Genomic DNA, 18,251 nt, shown 5'->3' on the forward strand with positions numbered 1-18,251 from the left:
GCCGATTTGAACAGCGGCCTGTCCAGACCACAGAAGCTACCTTGCACACAGACACAGTCAACTGTCAAGACCTGGAGCCTGTTCAATGGATTTGAAATCAAGTTTTGACCATGATAAGATTACAGTCTCACCGCAGTGACTTCCCATCAACGACAATCCCATTCTGCTGAATGTGAACAAGCGAGACGCGCGCACGACGCGTGATCCCCAGATCCCATCGAGCATCTCCATTCATCATGAATAGACTGGACAATCTGGGCCTTACCAGTCAGGATCCCCGTAAGTACTGATCTAAAAACAATGCCCCTAACCAACATATCAGACCATAAGCTAAAACCTCCCAGATCGAGTCATCTCCTTCCCGGCCTCGCAGTCCCTGCACGCGTCCACCGAGTCTGCTGCCTTAGGCAACAAGACTGTATCAACGGGACTCCCCCGGCTCGACGAGGCCGTCACTTCCCCGCTTGAAGACGACCTGCAAGGCCTCGAAGATTTCCAGACAAAAGGTCTACCGTGCGGTCATGTCACGGAGATCTTTGGGCCGCCAAGCGCCGGCAAAACCGCCATAGCGTTTGTCTCCCGCTCCATGGGGAACTTGTCATCATTATCACCTCACTAAGCGTTTTCCACAGCCTAAACGCCGCAGCAGCAGCCCTAGCAAAGGGCGAGAAAGTCGTCTGGATAGGTAGGTTACCTCCCCCTCCTACATCATCACCACGAAAAACTTAATACAAGTCCAGACACGGGCCCACCCCTCCCCCGCCGCCGCCTCAACCGCCTCCTCGCTGCGCACCAGCAGCAGCAGCAGCAACAACCAACCACCAACCCAACTCAAAACCTCACGCACATCCACACTCCCACCCTTCCACACCTCCTCTCCCTCCTCCATCACCCACCCCCAACCTTCCCCCCGCCCACCACCACCCTCCTAATCATCGATTCCATCTCCGCCCCGTTCCCGCCCTACTTCCCCAACCCAAGCGACCAACGCGCCGCCCTGGCCGCCCAGCAGCAGCAACAGCAGCAGCCAGACAAAGCGCACATCCAATGGCTCCTCAACCGCAAGTGGAACGTGCTGGGCGACGTGGCGACGCAACTAGCCAAGCTGGCTGCTTCGCAGGCCGGGGCCATGGCCGTGCTGGTGACCAACCAGATGCACACGCGGATCCGCGGGCAGGTGCGCGCGACGCTGTGTCCGGTGGTGGCGGGGTCGGCGGCGTGGGAGAGCTGTGTGTTTACGCGGATGGTGGTGTATCAGGATTTCGTGCTGTCGGCCGCAGCGGATGGTTCGATGGGGGAAAAAGGAAGGGTGGTGGAGGTGATGAAGAGGGGCGGGAGGGTCGTTAGGGGAAGGGTCGTCGGGGATAATGTTTTGGGGGTGGGGGTTCGTGAGGTATGTTTTCTGGTCTTTTCTTCCTATTATCCGTGTTCTGTTTGGCCGGCTAATTATCGTCTTTTGTGGCGGGGATTAAGGATGGGTTGTATGTTTTGGATAGTCCTCCGCCTGCGATTGAGGGGGAGGTGGAGGAGAAGGTTGAAGAACAACAAGCAGAGCTTCTCGTGGAAGGAGACTCTACCGCAGAGAACTCGGCCAGTCAACGCAAGCGCAAAGCCGAAGAAATCGCAGATAGCCAGGATGAGGACGACTCGGAAGGGGACTTCGGATGGATGGAGGAGGCGGGTGCTGAGATGGATGCAGTCTCCTCGGATGAGAATTGAGCCAGATATCTTTGGAACCAGCCAAATTGATTGTTCACTAAGAACCAACCCCGACGTAATGATATCGCATGTGAGTTCGTCGGCAGGTCACGATCCCAGAGCATAGATGATAGATACACACATTACACACCATGCAAAGACAGACCCAACATAAGTCATCAGAAGTCATTAGCAACAACCATGGGCATCCTTATCCCCCTTTTCGACATCCGTCATCCCGTCAGTACTATGCTTCAGAGTTTTCCACTTCATCGCGACATTCATCTCGTTCAATGCAAGGTGCGTTCGATCGCGCCCACCCGCAGACACCCCCCGCTGCACCGAGACACTCCTGCCCGCTGCCGCTGCCGCTGCGACCCCAACCGCTCCAGACCCACAGCTACCACCATGAGCCTCCAGCCCGCCGTGGGCATACTGACTGAGCTGGAGATCGCCATCGATGGGCGCGGGAGGACACCGTCCATGCACGACCGCGACCAGGCGACCGAGCACGGCGAACTCGAGCTTGAGCTTGATGCTATACACGGCGCCCTTGAGACTGATTTGCACGGCATAGTAATTGGCATACTGGAGACACAGCAAGACCAAATCCATGAGGAGCATAGTGACGTTGATGCTCACCAGCTGGCGCATGATCTTGCGGTTTTCGCGGGCGGCGCATATGCGCAGCAGCTTGACCGTCTCGTAGATGTACAGCATCGAGATGACCACCTCCTGCAGCGTGAAGCCCGTGAGCTGCAGCTTCTCCATGATGTTGTAGCCGCGCAGCCAGCACGGCTCGCGCACGACGTTGGCCCCATACGTCAGCACCGTGGTCGGGACGTTGAGCAGCAACACATTCACAAGGATCATGGCCAGCACGCGGCGCAGCACACGCTCATCGCGCAGCACCAGGTGCAGCCGCGAGTACAGCACCAGCGACTGGCCCGTCACCATCGCCCACCACCCCACCGTCAGCACGGTCACGGTCGCCAGCGCCGACACCTCGGTGAAAAATTTCAGCAGAAAGCCCACCGTGTAGGGACCGACCCCCAGCAAGCCCGATAGTAACAAGCTCCAGAAGTACAAGCCCCGCCACCGTCGGAAAGTCGTCAGCACCAGCACCACCAGCTCGATCACGTTGTACCAGGTGACCGCCATAAAGAAAAGGAGCGTCGACCGCAGGCCGCCGTGTTGCGTCGAGAGCTCGCCTGCGATCCCGTCCATCGGCTCTTCCATCCTCCAGCTGAACATTGGGACTGAATGAATGAGTGGGCTAGAGGGGATGATGGTTTGGGGTTAGCGCGGTAACCTTGCACTGTTTGCTCCAGTCGGAGATACAAGAGATAAGAGGAATGTGCGGTTCCAAGAGTAATTAAAATGTGTGCACGAGCCCTACCTTAATTCTGTTGACAGGTAAAGTGTGTGTATGTGGGCTTCCCCCACACCTCCAGCGCAGACAATGTTCCCAAAAACGATGCTTGAGAATCAAGAGTGATGATAGGAATTGATCGAGCTATGGAGGTCGTCATATCACAACTCTAAACATCAACCATGGGCAAGATTGGAAAGAAGACTTGCTCTGTACTCTTATTCCGGTTTGGACCCAGTTCCCTCGTGGATGTGGCGTCGATGGACCGAGACCGCCATTTCTTTTACCCTCCGACATACATTATCGAGAAAGGCTTCACAGGCACGGAGGAATTCCGGCGAGGGAGACCGAGAGGGGAGGAATGAACTGAACGAAATGGATGGAAGGAGGGGGTGAAGGGGTGCGCAAATGCATTCTCAGCTGAAGGGAAAAATACCATTCCATTCACAGCAGCTACGGCTCTCACAGCAGCCACTCAAACATCCTTCGCACTAATCCAATTCGCAGAGGAGATAAGCCCAAGCAGAGCAATCTGGCAAAGGCAAACAATCTCCTTGAAACAGAAATGGGACTGGCTTACACGATCCACGCTGTTGGGGTGGCACAAAGGGACCAACCTTGCCCTTTTACAGGCCGCACTCCGACGGCGGGGGTGGGAAAGACCGTTGCTGCGCCCATCTCTTATGGGTGGAACGTGTCGGCTCTGTTCCTGCTTTAGCTCAAGGACCAGCTTGGATGCCAGATGATTCCTTCAAGGGCAGGGGTTGATTGGGTGGTAGACCGTAATATTGAAAGACATGGCCTCCAGTCTTCCTCCAGTCGCCTCGAGTCCTCCTTCCAGGGGAGGAGGTATTGGTAGACCCCAATCTGCCATCACCAGCAGTCAAGTGATGTGCGTACAGTACCTTGAGAAGACCAGACCAGACCAATGCCGTGGTTGGCTTTGCTGCAGTAACCCGTAGGGCCGAGACTTGGTCCTTGACTTGGACTTTTTGCATTTACCTCAAGAGGGAAGAGCTCAGGCGAAGAGCAGCATGGTAGGGTAGCATGTCTTGCGGAGTCAGTCCTATAGACTGAGAAAGGTACGCGCGGCAGGGTTAGGCACAAATCACAATTCATTGACTAGTATAATGGAAGTTCTTTTTTTCGATTGCGGCATTACTTGGCGACGTTGACCCGCCCGTCCATTTCATCATTTGCGTTATCACAGGGTTTTCCGGCTGTAACCTAGTTATGTTGTTCAGTAAGAAAGAAAGGTGTCGGAAACCTCAGTATTTCGTTGAAACCCTTGCCAGACGTGATAGATGTCTATTATGCTATAAGGTTCCGCCAGTAAAAGTGTAACAAGACGGTGAGTTTATAGATTGGTCAGATAGTCCTCAATCTCCTCCTTGGTCAACTTCCTGAAGCGGGGTCCCCGCGCCCCCTCGACTCCCTCAAAGCCCAGCAAATGGTCGGCAGGCGGTCCGACAATACCTAGCAAATGTCAGCTCGAGTCTACAACCCATGATGTCAAGGGCAGAATCTGTATCCCTACCAATCTCTATCGTGTCACCGTTCATTTCGCCCTCGATGGTCTCTTTCAGAGTCAATAGGGCAATGTGAATAGCGTCTTCGAGCTCCAAGCCCTCGGTGTAGCGCTTCTCGAGGAAGGTCTTGGCACTAGTGGCATGCTTGCCGATGGCCGTGGCCTTCCACGGGTAGTAACTGCCGCTGGGGTCGACCTGGTAAAGACTGGGGCCACCCTTCAAGATCCCACCCGTCTTGCCGGTCGCCTTCTTCAATTCGCCCTCCTCATCGCCTCTCTGGGCATCGCCGGTCTCAGGCTCGATGCCCTCATCCCAGCCAGCAATCAGCACGCTGACACCGTACGGTCGGACACCACCGGACTGCGTCGCCTCTTGTACGACGCGAGCGACGTCCTGCACTAATATACGGGTGGGAGGGTATTCGTTGTAGATGCGCTTGTAGCCGGTGTGCGAGACCTTGCGGGCCTTGTCGACTAGTACACGGTAGTCGGGACCCATGCCAGCGTAGACCATGCCGATGTCGGGTGTGATCAGGGAGATCTTGGAGAGGGAGGGAGGGTCGATGAGAGGCGAGGAGGACTTCTTCTCAGTAGCGAGAACGATTCCGTTCGTGGCTGTGCGGCGGAGCGAGCAGTCAGTAGCTGTGTCCAGCTGCGGCGCTGGGGTTCCATACCTTTGATACCAAGGGCCGTTACACCCTGATTGACAGCATTGAGAGCATATTCTGAGAAATATCAGTGAGAAGCTTAAGGTGAGTAGCTGCGGGATGCATTACCGATCTGAACCAGCTTTCCACTATACCCCGAGTGTTAGCTGAGGTATCAGCGATGGAGTAGCGGAGGAGCTGAGCTTACCTGGGAGAGAAAGTGGTCAAGGAGAAAGAGTATCGATCAGCCATGGAGACGGATATTCACCTCCAGAAGCTCTGGAGAAAGTGGTGTATGTGTGGAGAGGAGATAAATGGAAATGAATGGGATGATGTAGATGAGAAGTGGTGGATTGACGTGAAGCTTCCCTTCAAACGGACAGACAAGCAGGCGACAGGATGTTGACGCAGCAGCAGCAGCAGCAGCTTGGCCCGCCAAGCCGCGCCTGGGGCGGTGACGGTAGGCGAGCGGCTAGTGCGCTTTTTGCGCGCTTCTCCACTTCCCATAATATGGCCAACTTTTTTCTTCGGCTTTCTGTCCTTTCCACCATCTTTCTTGCACAGCACTCATAATAATTAACTATCGCGGCACCGACTACGTCACACGCGTCAGATCGCTGGTAGATCTGTCAATACTCGGAATATGCCACAGTTATCTACAAACTAGGAGAAGCATGGATTCGCGCAATGAGCCGCTCTGGCAGTGGCCATCTGAATCGGCTGCGCCGCCTCAGTCGGACGAGACGCAGGAGGAGTCTACAGACAGGCCTCCCCCGGGTGACTCGTCGGGCGATACCTTGCATGAAATTCGGCAGCGACACTACTCTCCTCGGACATGTCGCATCTGCTTGGAAACGGTCTATCCCACCTTTCCGCCTCCCTCGGAGTATATCCCCGGATTTCTCCAGCCCCAGCAGCGGGTCGTCTATGAATCGTCAGACCCGGAGTCTGGTCGATTGCTTCGTCCCTGCAAATGCAAAGGATCCTCCCGTTATGTGCATGAAGGATGCTTGCAACTGTGGCGACACTCCGACCCGGGCTATGGCAAGCGCAATTACTGGCATTGCCCGACCTGCGGGTTTTATTACCGGCTAGAACGTCTCCGGTGGGCGCGCTGGATTAGTAGCACCGTGATGCAGCTTGCATTGACTCTCGCCATTTTGTTGTTTACTGTATTCTTGCTTGGTTTCGTTGCTGACCCCATCTTTAACATTTTCGTGGACCCTGTGGATCCCATCGTGCCCCCTGAGATCTGGGATGTCAGGCCGGTGAAACCGATGGTCCATATCACGGATGACCGAAAGTCCTCGTGGACTGAACACTACCTCAAGGGCGTGGCTTCTCTGGGCTTGCTGTCTTGCATCAAGTCCGTTTTTGCATTCTCCCCCTGGCACGGGCTGACGCTGCGCCCTTCGCGGTTTCTCAGTGGTAGCAGTTCCGGCCGGAATACGGGGAGAAACCGAGTGGGATGGCTAATTATCGTCATCGGCGTTGGTACCTTCCTGTGGGTGAGTGACATCCGCTCTTGTCTTATAGGAGCAGCGACTGACTCGTCTTAGGCTGTCTACAAGGGCGTGCGGACCTGGAGCTGCAAGGTCTTAGAGACAGCTGGCGAGCGCGTGATGGATGTCCCGCTGCCTGATGATGAGGATGAAGCCGTGCCCATGTCTACAAGTCATCAGAGTAAGAAGGACGAGTGACGCTGCGCCTGGGACTCGCGCCACGTTGTCTTGAACCGTTCAGAGCTATCGTAAATCAATCTTGCCTGTTCTCGGTGTTTTGGGGCACAATGCTTCGTGACGATTGCTCTTCAATCTTTCGACTCACCCGCACTACTTAAGTTGCCACACTCCTTTTCTCGATGAGGTGTCAATTAGTCGATGTGCGCAGAATGCCACCGACCCTCGTTAACTTCCGAGGCTTGATTTGATGAGTGGATCTGAGCTGGCGCCGGAACGTTTTGTTCCTCTGCTTTTTCAGCCTACTCGCTAATGTCAAACGTGCCCGGAGGGAGGGTCAACCTGCACTTTACTCGATCCAAGTAGGCGCTACGGTTCTCAACGGCGTTTTCGATCGGGGTGCTGTACATGCTTTAAGTAGTCTGTAATGTAAGTAATATCTAATAAATTTCTGTCGACATGATCTTGCACCGAGACCTTCTGGTCTGGCTGGGTAGCTGCCTTTTTGTAGTCATTCTTGTTCGTTGTACAGAACACCCCCGTTGGTCAATTGCCTGAGGTTCCTTGTCTAGCCATAATTTCTTTGTTAATCATGGAGAAAAAACGCAGTCTGTAGCACATGAAGAACCCCTGCAGAGCTATCGAGCCTGGTTATTGTATCATAAGCAAGCCATGCATATGGAATCTTAAAGTAGAGAGAGACTAGGATATTGACAACAGGGGTGCAAAGACCCTTCAATTCATTGCAGTACTTTCCTATCTTTCCTATTTGAATCATCAAGCATGAACTACTAGTATATGATGCGAACATGATAGGAGAAGCACTGAAATTTCACATCTGGCCTTTTGATTTTTGCTCGAGGGGTATCGTTAATCTTGATGCTATTGAGCAACACAACCCATATCCCCTGACCTCCTCCTGGAGATGTGATGTTGATACAAATGGATCTCTAAGCATACGAGAGTTCTCAGAGACAATATCATTAGCTTCCTGCCCATAAATACCCACAGGCATGCTTCAGAAACTATTCTTCGCGAATGTCATCCTCTAACTACCATGAGCTTCAGTACGGGAGAGCCTAATCCCAGACTTGACCCTCCATCAACACATGCTTCCTTCCTCGCTCACCAAGGGACATTCTGCAGACAAGACCCCCCGCCAGCACCAGCACCAGCCCCAGCTTCATCATAATTAGCAACCCCCTTCTTCTTCTCCTCCTTCTCATCCTCTTCCTCCTTCTTCACCCAAAACCACCCCCAATCCGTTCTAACCACCCCATCCCCATCCTCCTCCTCCTCCTTCTTGACCTCAACCTCATCCCCATCAAACTCATCCTCCTGCTTTACCGCCTTCTCTTGCCAGTATCTCGCCCACAATCTCGCCTGATACTCCCTCTCATTCTCGAGAACCCGCTCCCTCCACCGCGCGAACGCACACCGAGCCCTCAGATCACGCCACACCTGCGGCGCCGACACGGGATCAAGCGACGCATACGCCGGCCGCAGGAACCTCACCGTGATATCCTCATGCGCGCCCGTAATCGCCTGGTACGTCTCGATGGCGTTGCTCAACAGGTCCCACGCCCGGAACAACGCGTTCGACAGGGCCAGGCGCGCCGGGTCGCGGCCCTCGGCTAGCATCTGCGGCCACTGTCGGAAATGGTGGTAGTCTGTGTAGATGTAGGCGTCGTAGAGGTCGAAGAGGATGAGAAGGAGGCGTTGTTCGGGTTTGTGGGGGTTGGGGAGGGTGCTTTTCTCTATTTGTTAGTTGTCTGAGTGGGCTGAAACTGATGGGGGTTGGGGGGTGGGGTATTGAGTGTTGGGACTTGGGAATGGGGATGGGTAAAAGCTAGGAAATGGGCACAATGTTAGTAACGTACTTGATCACAATGGTGGTCATTTCTTTGAAGCGCGTCAGATTGGACTTGGCCGGGTCGACACTGATGTGTGCGATGGTTTGCTGGGCGCTGTGCCATTGCTCGTGCTGGTTGTGGAGGAGCTGCTGGAGAGTGTTGAGGTGGATGACTAGCTTGGTGGCTAGGGACTGCGCGTGGTACACTTGCAGTGGTTTGAGGGCATTGAGCGGGTTCCGGGATTCGTTCAGTCCATCAGAGACTAGCACCAGAGCGCCACGGCGGAAGAGCAGGGAGTGGAGGGCTAGGATCTGGTTGCACATGATGGTAAACCGCCGGCGGAGGGCAAGGCTTAGGCTTGTGGAGCTGGTAAGGATGCGCATCTCCTCCAGCAGGTTCTTTCTGGTCTCTTCGGAAATTTTGAGGTCAGGGTAGATAGGAAGGGTTGGGTGGTCGGCGAGCCTGAAGCCAAGTTCTTCGAAGACTGGCTTGTTCATGGTCGTGTTGGTGGTGGGCTCTGGTAGGACCCATTCCGTGGTGAACAGCACGTTTACGCCGGAATTCCGTCTGGTGTGCGCGTCGTCGGTGGCGGCCTCCACGACTTTGGACATGGCGTAGTTGTAGGCTACTTCCTGGGCGTTGTCGACGCGTGAGTCTTCCTGCTCGCATGAGGAGTAGTACTCTGGAAATGGTTCGGTGGTGGAGTCCTGTTCGTCTGTGTCTCTGGCGGCAATAATGAGTGACAAGGCTTGGGAGATGCCCTGGAATTGGGCTGGTGAGTTGGATTCCATGCTCGCACCACGATGTGAGGATGATCTCAATTATGGCTGGGGTCTGTTTTCGAAAAGATGATAACAAGATGAGAGAAGAGTGTGGTAAGGAAGAGCAAGGGGAAGTGAGAGATTGGTGACAAGAAATCGCTGAAGTACTGCTTTTCAAATCAAGGCAAGGAAAATTTGTGGAGTGAAGAAGAAGTGAAGTGAAGTATTCACACAGCTCTGTGTTCACTGTGACTGTAGCAGTGAAAGCTGGAGCTGGCACAAGCAGCAATATTAACACATCAAGGCGTTTGTATACACAGACCAGAAACACAACATTGCTCCATCGATACGCCAACAGTAATAGAGTAAGTAGCTCGCTGTGCTTCAGGGTTGACTGGCCGTGGAAACTTCTGATACACCTAGCAACATCTGTCCAAAGCAAGGTAATTTGCAGGATTAGGTAGAGTGAGTTAATATTCTCCACTGACAGGACTATGCTCGATATCACAAAAGCCAAGGGACAAAGAGGCGTATATGAGATTACCGTATATGCACAAGGAGATCTCGTTTGAGCCGCTGCTACTACGCCCAAACATTAGATATGACATTTACAATTTGTGACTTTGAACTTGAAAACATACTGAGTACTGTACATCCTAAGCCGATGAATCCTTATAAGCCCCTAATTTGAACAGCTTCTTCGCATTCTCTCTTCCAATCTTTACCCGGTTTACCAGATTCAACTCTGCGTTATCAAACCACACACACGCGTCCTCGAATGTCTCAAACGGATAATCGATCGAGAACAAGATACGGTCCGCACCCACCTCCGCCATACAAAAGTTCAACGTCGTGGTCGAGAAGTGTCCCGAGGTGGTGATCCAGATGTTCTGCGCAAAATACTCGCGGATGGTCTTCTTGCAAGTCTCAGCCAACCCCAAGAGCTTCTTTCGATCCTCGAACCAGTGGTTGATGCGCCACATGTCGAAGGGAACGTGCTCGCCCAGGTGGCCCATGATAACCTGCAGGGCCGGGTGACGGTCAAAGACTCCGTTCGTGACCATCCCCAGCACATGAAGACTGACGCCGTGCGCAAAGCTGAGTGGGGGACCCACAAGCCACTTGCGGTCTGCCCAGAGTTTCTCATAGATGGTCCCTGTGGGGTTGCGGGGGTGCAGATACAGGGGTACATCGAGCTCGGTGCAGGTTTGCCAGAAGATGTCCCAGCTAGGCTGGTCGTAGAAGATCATGTCGTCGCCATCCGGGCCGGCGCGCTGGGTATCATTCACCAAGGCGCCCTTGAAGCCGTATTTCTCGACACAGCGACGGAGCTCGGTGGCGGCTCCTTGAGGGTCATGCATCGAAAGTGTGCTAGACACCCAGTCAGACAGTTTCTCAATGAGAGTCTATGGTCTTCGAATTCCTTACGCGAATGCACCGAGTCGATCAGGTCGGTCACGGATCTGCTCGGCGATATAGTCGTTGATCTCCACGGCGAGAGCTTGCGCCTCGGCCGCGTCCCAGATGTCTTGGACACCAGGAGCCGTATATGAGAGAATCTGGTAGCCAACTCCGTGCTTATCTGCGTGTTCGATGCGGATCTTGTTGATATCGGTGATCTCCTTGACATGGGTTTCGGGGTCGGTGGAGAATAGACTGGCCCACCAGCGGGTCTTCTCTTCGAAGCGTGGGAGCGCAAAGGCTTCCTCGAGGGCGATTTTCCCGAGCATAGTTGCGTGATTCTTCAGGTAATAGACTTCTAGGGTACCACTAGAGCTTCCGGAGCATTGAGAATACCACAACAATAGTGGTCAAGGGCTTGCAGTTATAGTTCAAGGAGGATATGGCGGGGAAGGCGTTGCGTTTACTTCATGATATGTGGAGGCGGGTCGGAAGCGGCTATGTTCCTTCCCCTCATTGTGCCCTTGCCGACTCAACAAGTAACACCAAATGGGATTCATCAACCGCAGGTAAATCTCCACCTTTGACCTTGTTTCTGGTGATATAAAGCTGAGGAAATGGACGAAGCATGTAGGGGTCTTTCCGATCGCCCGGATCTGTCGGATCGGAAGTAGACTTTACAGAGTGTCGATATGCGCACTTGTTGTTCACCTACCGACCACACCGCATCCGACGGGGCGGACAACAGCCAAACTAATTTATGGCAACCCCGCATTTAAAACAATCCAAGAAGCTACTGTAACTATAAGCATAAGCGACGGGATTTTCGGGGTCTCTCTCCCCATCAGTCATGCAGATGAACACATTGTCTCTGATATTGAGGCGCTTCGTATTCGCCTGTCAGCTGATTCTCAAACAAGGCTCTATTGTCTTCATGTGCTGGCATCGTCAAATGGCAGAAATGCAGGATGGTGCAACGTTGTACACGCTTCAGACACTTCGAGAAGACTGCAGCCGAAGGATGTTGATGCAGGAGTTATTCATCGCCACACACTGCAATACATAGGTTCTTCTAATACACATCTGGTCCGACCCAGAGGACCAGGTCTTGGGTTCCTGAGTGAATGTGTTATTTGATGGTCATTGGGTGCGATACGAGCCTCACTTCCACCTCACTGCCTCTTTGTCTGCATCCCGTCGAGCGATCCAGCGGTCACTTCAAGTGTTAGCCTTGGAAGTAAGTAGGGAGTAAATAGAACAGAGAGAGAGAGAGAGAAGACCATCGACAGCTGCATTCAACGTCTGATCTCAGCCTTGTCCCATAGGCTGTGGCAGTCACCGCGGGATGTCGACTGGTAGAGTCAGTCGTGCGGTTCTTCTGGTGGTCGACCGGGCTGAGTGAGTCGAGTCTCTTTTCCACTAACCGCTTCAATCCTCACTTCTTATCTCAATCTTGGGTCATGGTCCAGGGGGTTGTAGAGGATTCTTTGTGTGTGCAGACCTACCATCAACCAGATGAATTAACCAGCCATCCATCTCGACTTCCACTTCTTTATTAAAGTCAGTTCTTTCTTTGTTGTGGGGCACACAGTATGGCGTGAACAGTCCTGCTTGGTAGCAGTGCCAGTTACCAAGGATCAACCGTCATTCAGATTCGTCTATGGCCTGGCATGTTGACAGTCCCAACTGACATAAACCATCTTCCCAGTCGTCTCGCCCTTCTGCACTAGACTGCCCTTCAAGCCTCGCACCAGCGTAAATGAGATATCAACACGCGCAGATGAAGGGTTATTTCGGCAAGGAGGAAGCTCCCTTCGTGGGGGCATCCACTCTCAACAGCCACGAGACTGATGGCAACATGACTCTCCAACGCTCGCTGGGCACCGTTGCGGAGCGCGCTCGCCGTAATATCAATGCAAAGTTGGCGAACCCTCTAGCCGGTCAAACTCAAGATGAACTGCGCAGGCGAGGCATCAATTTCGCCATCGAACATCATTTGGGAGATGAAGAAGATATACGTGCTTTCGCCATGGGCGCTATGTTGGCCCAGAGACCAGAAAAATACGCAGAAGTCCCGGGTTTGACTCCCCAGGAGCTGGAAGTATTGAAGAACGAATTTGCCCACCGTTGGTCCCAGCCATGGACGATGTACCTGGTCATCTGTCTATGTTCCCTCTCTGCGGCCGTACAAGGAATGGGTAGGTTCTGTCATCAAAAAACATCCGTGGTTTCTCGAAGAGAGTTAGCTGAAAATCCTGACTCCTGCAGATGAAACGGTGGTCAATGGCGCTCAGATCTTCTACAAGCATCAGTTTGGCATTGACGGCACAGACTCCCGCTCTAATTGGTTGCTTGGACTGGTCAATTCAGCACCATACCTGTGTTGCGCCGTCATCGGCTGCTGGCTGACGGTGCCTTTCAATGCATGGTTTGGCCGTCGCGGAACTATCTTCATCACATGCTGCTTCTCTGCGCTGACTTGCCTTTGGCAAGGTTTTGTCAACACCTGGTGGCATATGTTCATCGCTCGTTTTGCGTTGGGCTTCGGAATCGGTCCCAAGTCTGCAACAGTTCCAATCTACGCCGCCGAAACAGCGCCTCCTGTCATCCGTGGTGCTTTGGTAATGCAATGGCAAATGTGGACAGCATTCGGGATCATGTTCGGCTACGCTGCGGACCTCGCATTCTTCCAAGTATCTGATTCTTCGGGGATCGTCGGCCTAAACTGGCGTATGATGATGGCTTCAGCCTTGTTCCCAGCTCTTCTGGTCTGTTGCTTTGTCTTCACTTGCCCGGAATCTCCCCGTTGGTACATGTCGCGAAACCGCTACGACAAGGCCTATGAGTCCATGTGTAGCTTGCGTTTCAATAAAGTCCAAGCCGCGCGTGACTTGTACTACATGCATACATTGCTGAAAGCCGAGGCTGGGATAAAGCTCGGTCAAAACAAGATCCTCGAGCTAATCTGTGTTCCCCGCAACCGACGTGCAATGATCGCATCAGAACTAGTGATGTTCATGCAACAAGTATGTTCCGATTCCCACTAGCGAGATTTCACGGCTAATGTCTTGAAACAGTTCTGCGGTTTGTATATGTGACTGCCAGCCAACATCGCATAGGGCTGATGTATGACTTTAGGTGTTAACGTTATCGCGTACTATTCGTCGGAGATCTTTCTACAATCAACTGGTCCGACTAATATGCTAACAACAGAGAACCAGCTGAGGGCACTAGCGGCGTCTTTCGGCTGGGGAATGATCAACTGGCTCTTCGCCATACCCGCCGTGTATACGATTGACACATTTGGCCGTCGCAATCTTCTGCTAACTACCTTTCCTCTAATGGCTTTGTCGATGTTCTTTACCGGCTTCAGCTTCTGGATACCTGAAGACACAAAAGGTTCTGCCCGGATGGGGTGCGTTGCTTTAGGAACATACCTCTTTGGAATCGTGTATTCGTTTGGAGAGGGACCAGTGCCGTTTACCTATTCCGCTGAAGCCTACCCGCTCTACGTTCGTTCTTACGGGATGGCTTTAGCTACCTCGACGACGTGGTTGTTCAACTTCACGCTAGCCATCACTTGGCCTTCACTCCGTCATGCGTTTACTCCTCAAGGGGCGTTCAGCTGGTATGCCGGTTGGTGTATCGTCGGATGGTTTCTGATACTTTTGTTCATGCCCGAAACAAAAGGGAAGACGCTAGAAGAGCTGGATCAGGTGTTTGGAGTTCCCACGCGCTTCCATGCAAAATACGGGCTGCGACAGATTCCTTACTTCATCAGGAGATATATCCTCCGTCGGAAAGTTCGTCCTCAAATTTTGTACGAGAGAGAGGATGACGAGCCTGTGACCGACACCGGATATGACCATATTTGATGCAAGTTGCCTTCAGATCATGTCTCCGCTCCTTTGATGTGGCGTGGCAGGAAGAGCGTAATCTTGTTTATTGTACAGGGGTCTGCTGCTGTGCCTTTGTCCATAACTGCATCGGGTTCTAGCAAGATTTGAAAGAGAACGGAGTTCTTGATGGATTTCCAATTTCATTTCCAATTTCTGATTGTTCTAATATTTTAAGAATGGTGCATGAAATGTGAAAAGGTAGGGAAGTGTTCACTGTGTCAGACAGCAGTTGGTACGATTGTTGATCCGCATGTATGATAACTCGGAACAGGTCTGTGTGAATCTTGCTTCATCATTGAAGTGAACACTGTGGGGGAACATGTGCAATGGGGAAGGTAATGGGAGCAACTGCAACGAATAAAAGTCTTTTGACATGAAATCTGCAAAGCTTGAGCAACACATAATACTCATAGCAAAGCTATTCAAAGTGGCGCGACTCCCTGAAACCCGGACAGAGGCGTCTAAAGCCAACGACAAGTAGATCAATCCATGATGTTGGCAAACGAATGTGAGAGAAAAAAGAAATGAAAATTTGAAGCCTGCCGCGTTTTTTTATATGCGTATCGTTCGCTAACAAGCCAATCACAGCCCACAGTGCAACCACCCGGGCCGCGGTGGTTTTGCGGTGTTTGCGGTGTTTGCTTGGGTTCTGTCTCGCCCCAGATTAATTTTTTGACGCAGGCTTCAGCATCAGTGTATTTCTGTGTTGTTTGTCTGTCGCTTCCCTTTCGTTCCTCGGAGATTTCGTGTTGTCGAAGAATCGGAGATATTGAGTGTTTAGATTTCTTATTCCACATTCATTACAACTGCGTGCAGTATTAGCCGCGAATAAAAAGGTACGATTCTCTCTTTACTCTGCTCATTCTACGTCAAATTAGGAAGCCCGTATATCCTGCGACCACGCAATGCTAATTTCTCGTTCATCGCATAGGATTTTGAGCTTTATACCCTCTCGTTTTTGATCCTGGACTTGTTCGAGTCCTTTGAAAATATCTGCCACAATGTCCGACGCTCCTGAGAGCCCCGTTACCCAGCAACAAAGTGTGTAGGCGACTTGCATTTGGGCGCGCTTCTTCACGATGCAGTTCAAACCATCTTTTGAAGCATTTGTCTCTAACAAATGTCTAGCTCCCCAGAAAAACTTCTACCAAAATGGAGTCAGAACTACCGGCCGTGCCTTCCACTCTCCCAACTGGCGTATGAAGGGTGAGGAGAGCCCCAGTGCGCAGAGTGCCGGTTCGCCGGGCCCCAAGACCAGCACCTCAAGGCTTGCTTTCAGCAGACCCAGCGCGCATGTCCCGCAGGCCATCTCTGAAGGTCGCCGTCTCTACGTGGGTAACATGCCCTACACGGCCAAGTCAGAGGATGTGCAAGCCCTCTTTACCGCTGCCGAGTTTTCAATGTATGCGAAACGACTTCTTTCTGTTGATGAGCCCCAAAACTGAGTGCTTCCTAGCGAGCGTATTGATATCGCCATTGATCCCTTCACCGGCCGCAACCCCTCATACTGCTTCGTTGATCTAGAGACGAAGGAATTGGCCGAGCGCGCAATGGTCGAGCTCGATGGCCGGGATATGCTCGGCCGTCCGGTCAAGATCAAGCCGGGTGTTGTGAAGTCCGCTAGCGAGCGGGCTCAGCAGCAGCAGCAGCAGCAGCAACAGCAACAGCGCGTGGACGGCTCTCCTCGTGATGTGAGAAGCTCGCCCTTCAGTGCTGACCGGTGGCGCCGTGGCGATGAGGCTCCCTCCTCTCCCGCCAGACCTGTCAACAACGATGCCAGCCGCCGTCTCTACGTTGGTGGCCTCCCCAAGTTGACCGATCAAGACGCTCTCAACATCAACATCCGCAATTTTTTCAAGGGATACAATGTGTAAGACTAGCCCTACATCCTGTGGCTCGGTTTATAGCTAACTTTCCTCGCAGCGAGAATGTCAGCAAGCAGTTCGCCCCTCACCCCGCCAAGCGATTCGAGCCCGGTGACCACTACTACCTCTTTGTCGACTTCGACAGCGTTGAGGAGGCCGAGAACGCCATGAGCGCGCTGCACCGCCAGGAAGGTCCTTGGGGCTCCATGCTGCGGGTCCAGAGAGCTCGTGGAGAGACCAACTCCCAGGAGAGACGTCCCAAGTGGCCCTCTAGCCGGGATGATGGAGCAGTCCCTGCTCTTGGGGATGCTAATGCCGTTACCGAGGTGGCAGTTGGCGTATAGTTGTGCTGCTATACGGCTGATCCCTTCTCACGACACGAAAAAAGTTTCTGCATACCACCTCAAAAGCCAAAAGTACATGCTTGACGTTATTTACGAAACATAAAAAGGGAGGGGGTGTTGTTCCACCCCGATATTCTCCCGCAAGAGATTCATGACCTTTATTCTCTGCCTCGTTCTACGTCTGGCCCTCCCACCTATGGCTAGGGAAGCCGATCACAAGAAAATAATAAGCAGCCACCAGCGCTGGGGCAAAAGCCGTGCTTTCCCCCACATTCCCACCGGGTCCTGTTGAAGCCGATCCGTATGCAAGTTGGGGATTGGTTGGATCTTAATTTTTGAGGCTCTTCCATCCATGTGCAGATCTGAGGCACAGAACAGGCACCAAAATTCTAAAAAGGGGAAGGCTTCCTTCCAAAATTAATGACAATAGAGTCGACCAAAAAGGATTTATTTTAGGGCTGAGCTTAGATTAATCTGAACAAGAAGACTTACCGATCAGGTATTGCCTTGCTTTCAAGTTGTAATTCTTTTTGTCTCTTGACGATAGGTTGAACCCCACACCATACGACTAGCGGATAAATTCCTGATGATCATGTCTTCCGAGGTCTATTTTGAGCTAGAAGGAAATCCTCTCGTTTGCAGAGCGCGGGGGAAAATGGGATGGGATCATGGGACACCGATGGCCGCTGCCATCCCCAGTCCCACCAACAGGCAATGTAAGGGACGGACTTCGGATCGGCAGTGGACACTGACAGACAAGCATGCGCGTGATAGCAATCCGCCTCTCAATTGCCTCAAAAAATTGCAAAGAAAAACCGCGCATACTCCGTAGTTGTCAGGCGACAGTGAGTCACTTTTGCCCCAGTCGGGTAATACTCAGTTCTAGCCCTGAGCCCATCGCGATGAACAGTTACGATTTTACCCGAGACGAAAACGCAATGAAAGGTCACGTGGGTGATTGAGTTGACAAGCCGACCGGGGAAAAGAGGACAACCGGCCGGGGAGGGGGAGGGATCAATTAGTTGATTTCTAGAATACGGAGTAGCCTGACATGAATAATACAATTAGGACTTTTTTCTGACCATAAGAATAACAGTGAGGGAGAGTCTCTTCAGTTTCCAGCACATTTCCTCTTCACTGAATAGTGACTTTTCTTTTGACGGAAGAGAACACCAACTCCGAGCAACTACTGACATACTATTGA

At 52.5% G+C, this 18,251-nt stretch overlaps 8 protein-coding genes across 8 annotated transcripts; 4 read left to right on the plus strand and 4 right to left on the minus strand.

The window, feature by feature from the left end:
• The first annotated feature begins 21 nt into the window (after positions 1 to 21).
• BP01DRAFT_388716 (uncharacterized protein) lies at positions 22 to 1,892 on the plus strand. The gene is made up of 5 exons (XM_025577860.1): positions 22 to 279; positions 345 to 570; positions 633 to 685; positions 741 to 1,393; positions 1,474 to 1,892. Exons 1-5 carry the CDS (start codon positions 237 to 239, stop codon positions 1,717 to 1,719), a joined length of 1,221 nt encoding a protein of 406 aa, XP_025434861.1. The 5' UTR covers positions 22 to 236; the 3' UTR covers positions 1,720 to 1,892.
• A 53-nt stretch (positions 1,893 to 1,945) lies between these two features.
• On the minus strand, positions 1,946 to 2,925 carry BP01DRAFT_371099 (uncharacterized protein; the record flags this gene model as incomplete). The annotated part of the gene is made up of 2 exons (XM_025576650.1): positions 1,946 to 2,034; positions 2,097 to 2,925. The coding sequence occupies 2 exons, from the start codon at positions 2,923 to 2,925 to the stop codon at positions 1,946 to 1,948; spliced, it is 918 nt and encodes a 305-aa protein (XP_025434862.1).
• Positions 2,926 to 4,167: 1,242 nt separating this feature from the next.
• Positions 4,168 to 5,621, minus strand: pre8 (proteasome core particle subunit alpha 2). The gene is made up of 5 exons (XM_025574114.1): positions 5,454 to 5,621; positions 5,375 to 5,394; positions 5,273 to 5,323; positions 4,608 to 5,213; positions 4,168 to 4,546 (listed from the first exon to the last, which is right to left on the minus strand). Exons 1-5 carry the CDS (start codon positions 5,495 to 5,497, stop codon positions 4,428 to 4,430), a joined length of 840 nt encoding a protein of 279 aa, XP_025434863.1. The 5' UTR covers positions 5,498 to 5,621; the 3' UTR covers positions 4,168 to 4,427.
• Positions 5,622 to 5,794: 173 nt separating this feature from the next.
• BP01DRAFT_420618 (RING finger domain protein) lies at positions 5,795 to 7,383 on the plus strand. Its single transcript, XM_025579473.1, has 2 exons — positions 5,795 to 6,753; positions 6,805 to 7,383. Exons 1-2 carry the CDS (start codon positions 5,920 to 5,922, stop codon positions 6,943 to 6,945), a joined length of 975 nt encoding a protein of 324 aa, XP_025434864.1. The 5' UTR covers positions 5,795 to 5,919; the 3' UTR covers positions 6,946 to 7,383.
• A 666-nt stretch (positions 7,384 to 8,049) lies between these two features.
• Positions 8,050 to 9,568, minus strand: BP01DRAFT_379275 (uncharacterized protein; the record flags this gene model as incomplete). Its single annotated transcript, XM_025577138.1, has 2 exons — positions 8,050 to 8,674; positions 8,805 to 9,568. The coding sequence occupies 2 exons, from the start codon at positions 9,566 to 9,568 to the stop codon at positions 8,050 to 8,052; spliced, it is 1,389 nt and encodes a 462-aa protein (XP_025434865.1).
• A 526-nt stretch (positions 9,569 to 10,094) lies between these two features.
• BP01DRAFT_353183 (amidohydrolase family protein) lies at positions 10,095 to 11,661 on the minus strand. Its single transcript, XM_025574115.1, has 2 exons — positions 10,967 to 11,661; positions 10,095 to 10,909 (listed from the first exon to the last, which is right to left on the minus strand). The coding sequence occupies exons 1-2, from the start codon at positions 11,266 to 11,268 to the stop codon at positions 10,195 to 10,197; spliced, it is 1,017 nt and encodes a 338-aa protein (XP_025434866.1). The 5' UTR covers positions 11,269 to 11,661; the 3' UTR covers positions 10,095 to 10,194.
• Positions 11,662 to 12,719: 1,058 nt separating this feature from the next.
• On the plus strand, positions 12,720 to 15,042 carry BP01DRAFT_388721 (MFS sugar transporter; the record flags this gene model as incomplete). Its single annotated transcript, XM_025577861.1, has 4 exons — positions 12,720 to 13,137; positions 13,208 to 13,965; positions 14,017 to 14,023; positions 14,078 to 15,042. The coding sequence occupies 4 exons, from the start codon at positions 12,720 to 12,722 to the stop codon at positions 14,812 to 14,814; spliced, it is 1,920 nt and encodes a 639-aa protein (XP_025434867.1). The 3' UTR covers positions 14,815 to 15,042.
• Positions 15,043 to 15,523: 481 nt separating this feature from the next.
• BP01DRAFT_311570 (RNA-binding protein) lies at positions 15,524 to 17,540 on the plus strand. The gene is made up of 5 exons (XM_025572456.1): positions 15,524 to 15,674; positions 15,770 to 15,879; positions 15,967 to 16,240; positions 16,295 to 16,708; positions 16,762 to 17,540. The coding sequence occupies exons 2-5, from the start codon at positions 15,840 to 15,842 to the stop codon at positions 17,045 to 17,047; spliced, it is 1,014 nt and encodes a 337-aa protein (XP_025434868.1). The 5' UTR covers positions 15,524 to 15,674; positions 15,770 to 15,839; the 3' UTR covers positions 17,048 to 17,540.
• Positions 17,541 to 18,251: the final 711 nt, after the last annotated feature.

This window comes from Aspergillus saccharolyticus (genome assembly GCF_003184585.1).
Source record: "Aspergillus saccharolyticus JOP 1030-1 unplaced genomic scaffold BP01scaffold_3, whole genome shotgun sequence".
NCBI classification, from domain to species: Eukaryota; Fungi; Ascomycota; class Eurotiomycetes; order Eurotiales; family Aspergillaceae; genus Aspergillus; species Aspergillus saccharolyticus.

What these genes read in the sequence shown, in the direction of transcription:
- pre8 (XM_025574114.1), bottom strand. Translation starts at nt 5,497, where the DNA reads ATGGCTGATCGATACTCTTTCTCCTTGACCACTTTCTCTCCCAG. An exon ending in TTGACCACTTTCTCTCCCAG is followed by an intron (nt 5,395 to 5,453) that starts GTAAGCTCAGCT and finishes CTCGGGGTATAG; the next exon opens with TGGAAAGCTGGTTCAGATCG. An exon ending in AACGGCCCTTGGTATCAAAG is followed by an intron (nt 5,214 to 5,272) that starts GTATGGAACCCC and finishes TCCGCCGCACAG; the next exon opens with CCACGAACGGAATCGTTCTC.
- BP01DRAFT_311570 (XM_025572456.1), top strand. Translation starts at nt 15,840, where the DNA reads ATGTCCGACGCTCCTGAGAGCCCCGTTACCCAGCAACAAA. An exon ending in CCCCGTTACCCAGCAACAAA is followed by an intron (nt 15,880 to 15,966) that starts GTGTGTAGGCGA and finishes ACAAATGTCTAG; the next exon opens with CTCCCCAGAAAAACTTCTAC. An exon ending in TTTTTCAAGGGATACAATGT is followed by an intron (nt 16,709 to 16,761) that starts GTAAGACTAGCC and finishes CTTTCCTCGCAG; the next exon opens with CGAGAATGTCAGCAAGCAGT.
- BP01DRAFT_388716 (XM_025577860.1), top strand. Translation starts at nt 237, where the DNA reads ATGAATAGACTGGACAATCTGGGCCTTACCAGTCAGGATCCCC. An exon ending in CGAGAAAGTCGTCTGGATAG is followed by an intron (nt 686 to 740) that starts GTAGGTTACCTC and finishes ATACAAGTCCAG; the next exon opens with ACACGGGCCCACCCCTCCCC. An exon ending in TGGGGGTGGGGGTTCGTGAG is followed by an intron (nt 1,394 to 1,473) that starts GTATGTTTTCTG and finishes GCGGGGATTAAG; the next exon opens with GATGGGTTGTATGTTTTGGA.
- BP01DRAFT_353183 (XM_025574115.1), bottom strand. Translation starts at nt 11,268, where the DNA reads ATGCTCGGGAAAATCGCCCTCGAGGAAGCCTTTGCGCTCCCACGCTTC. An exon ending in GATCGACTCGGTGCATTCGC is followed by an intron (nt 10,910 to 10,966) that starts GTAAGGAATTCG and finishes CTGGGTGTCTAG; the next exon opens with CACACTTTCGATGCATGACC.
- BP01DRAFT_420618 (XM_025579473.1), top strand. Translation starts at nt 5,920, where the DNA reads ATGGATTCGCGCAATGAGCCGCTCTGGCAGTGGCCATCTGAATCGGCT. An exon ending in GCGTTGGTACCTTCCTGTGG is followed by an intron (nt 6,754 to 6,804) that starts GTGAGTGACATC and finishes GACTCGTCTTAG; the next exon opens with GCTGTCTACAAGGGCGTGCG.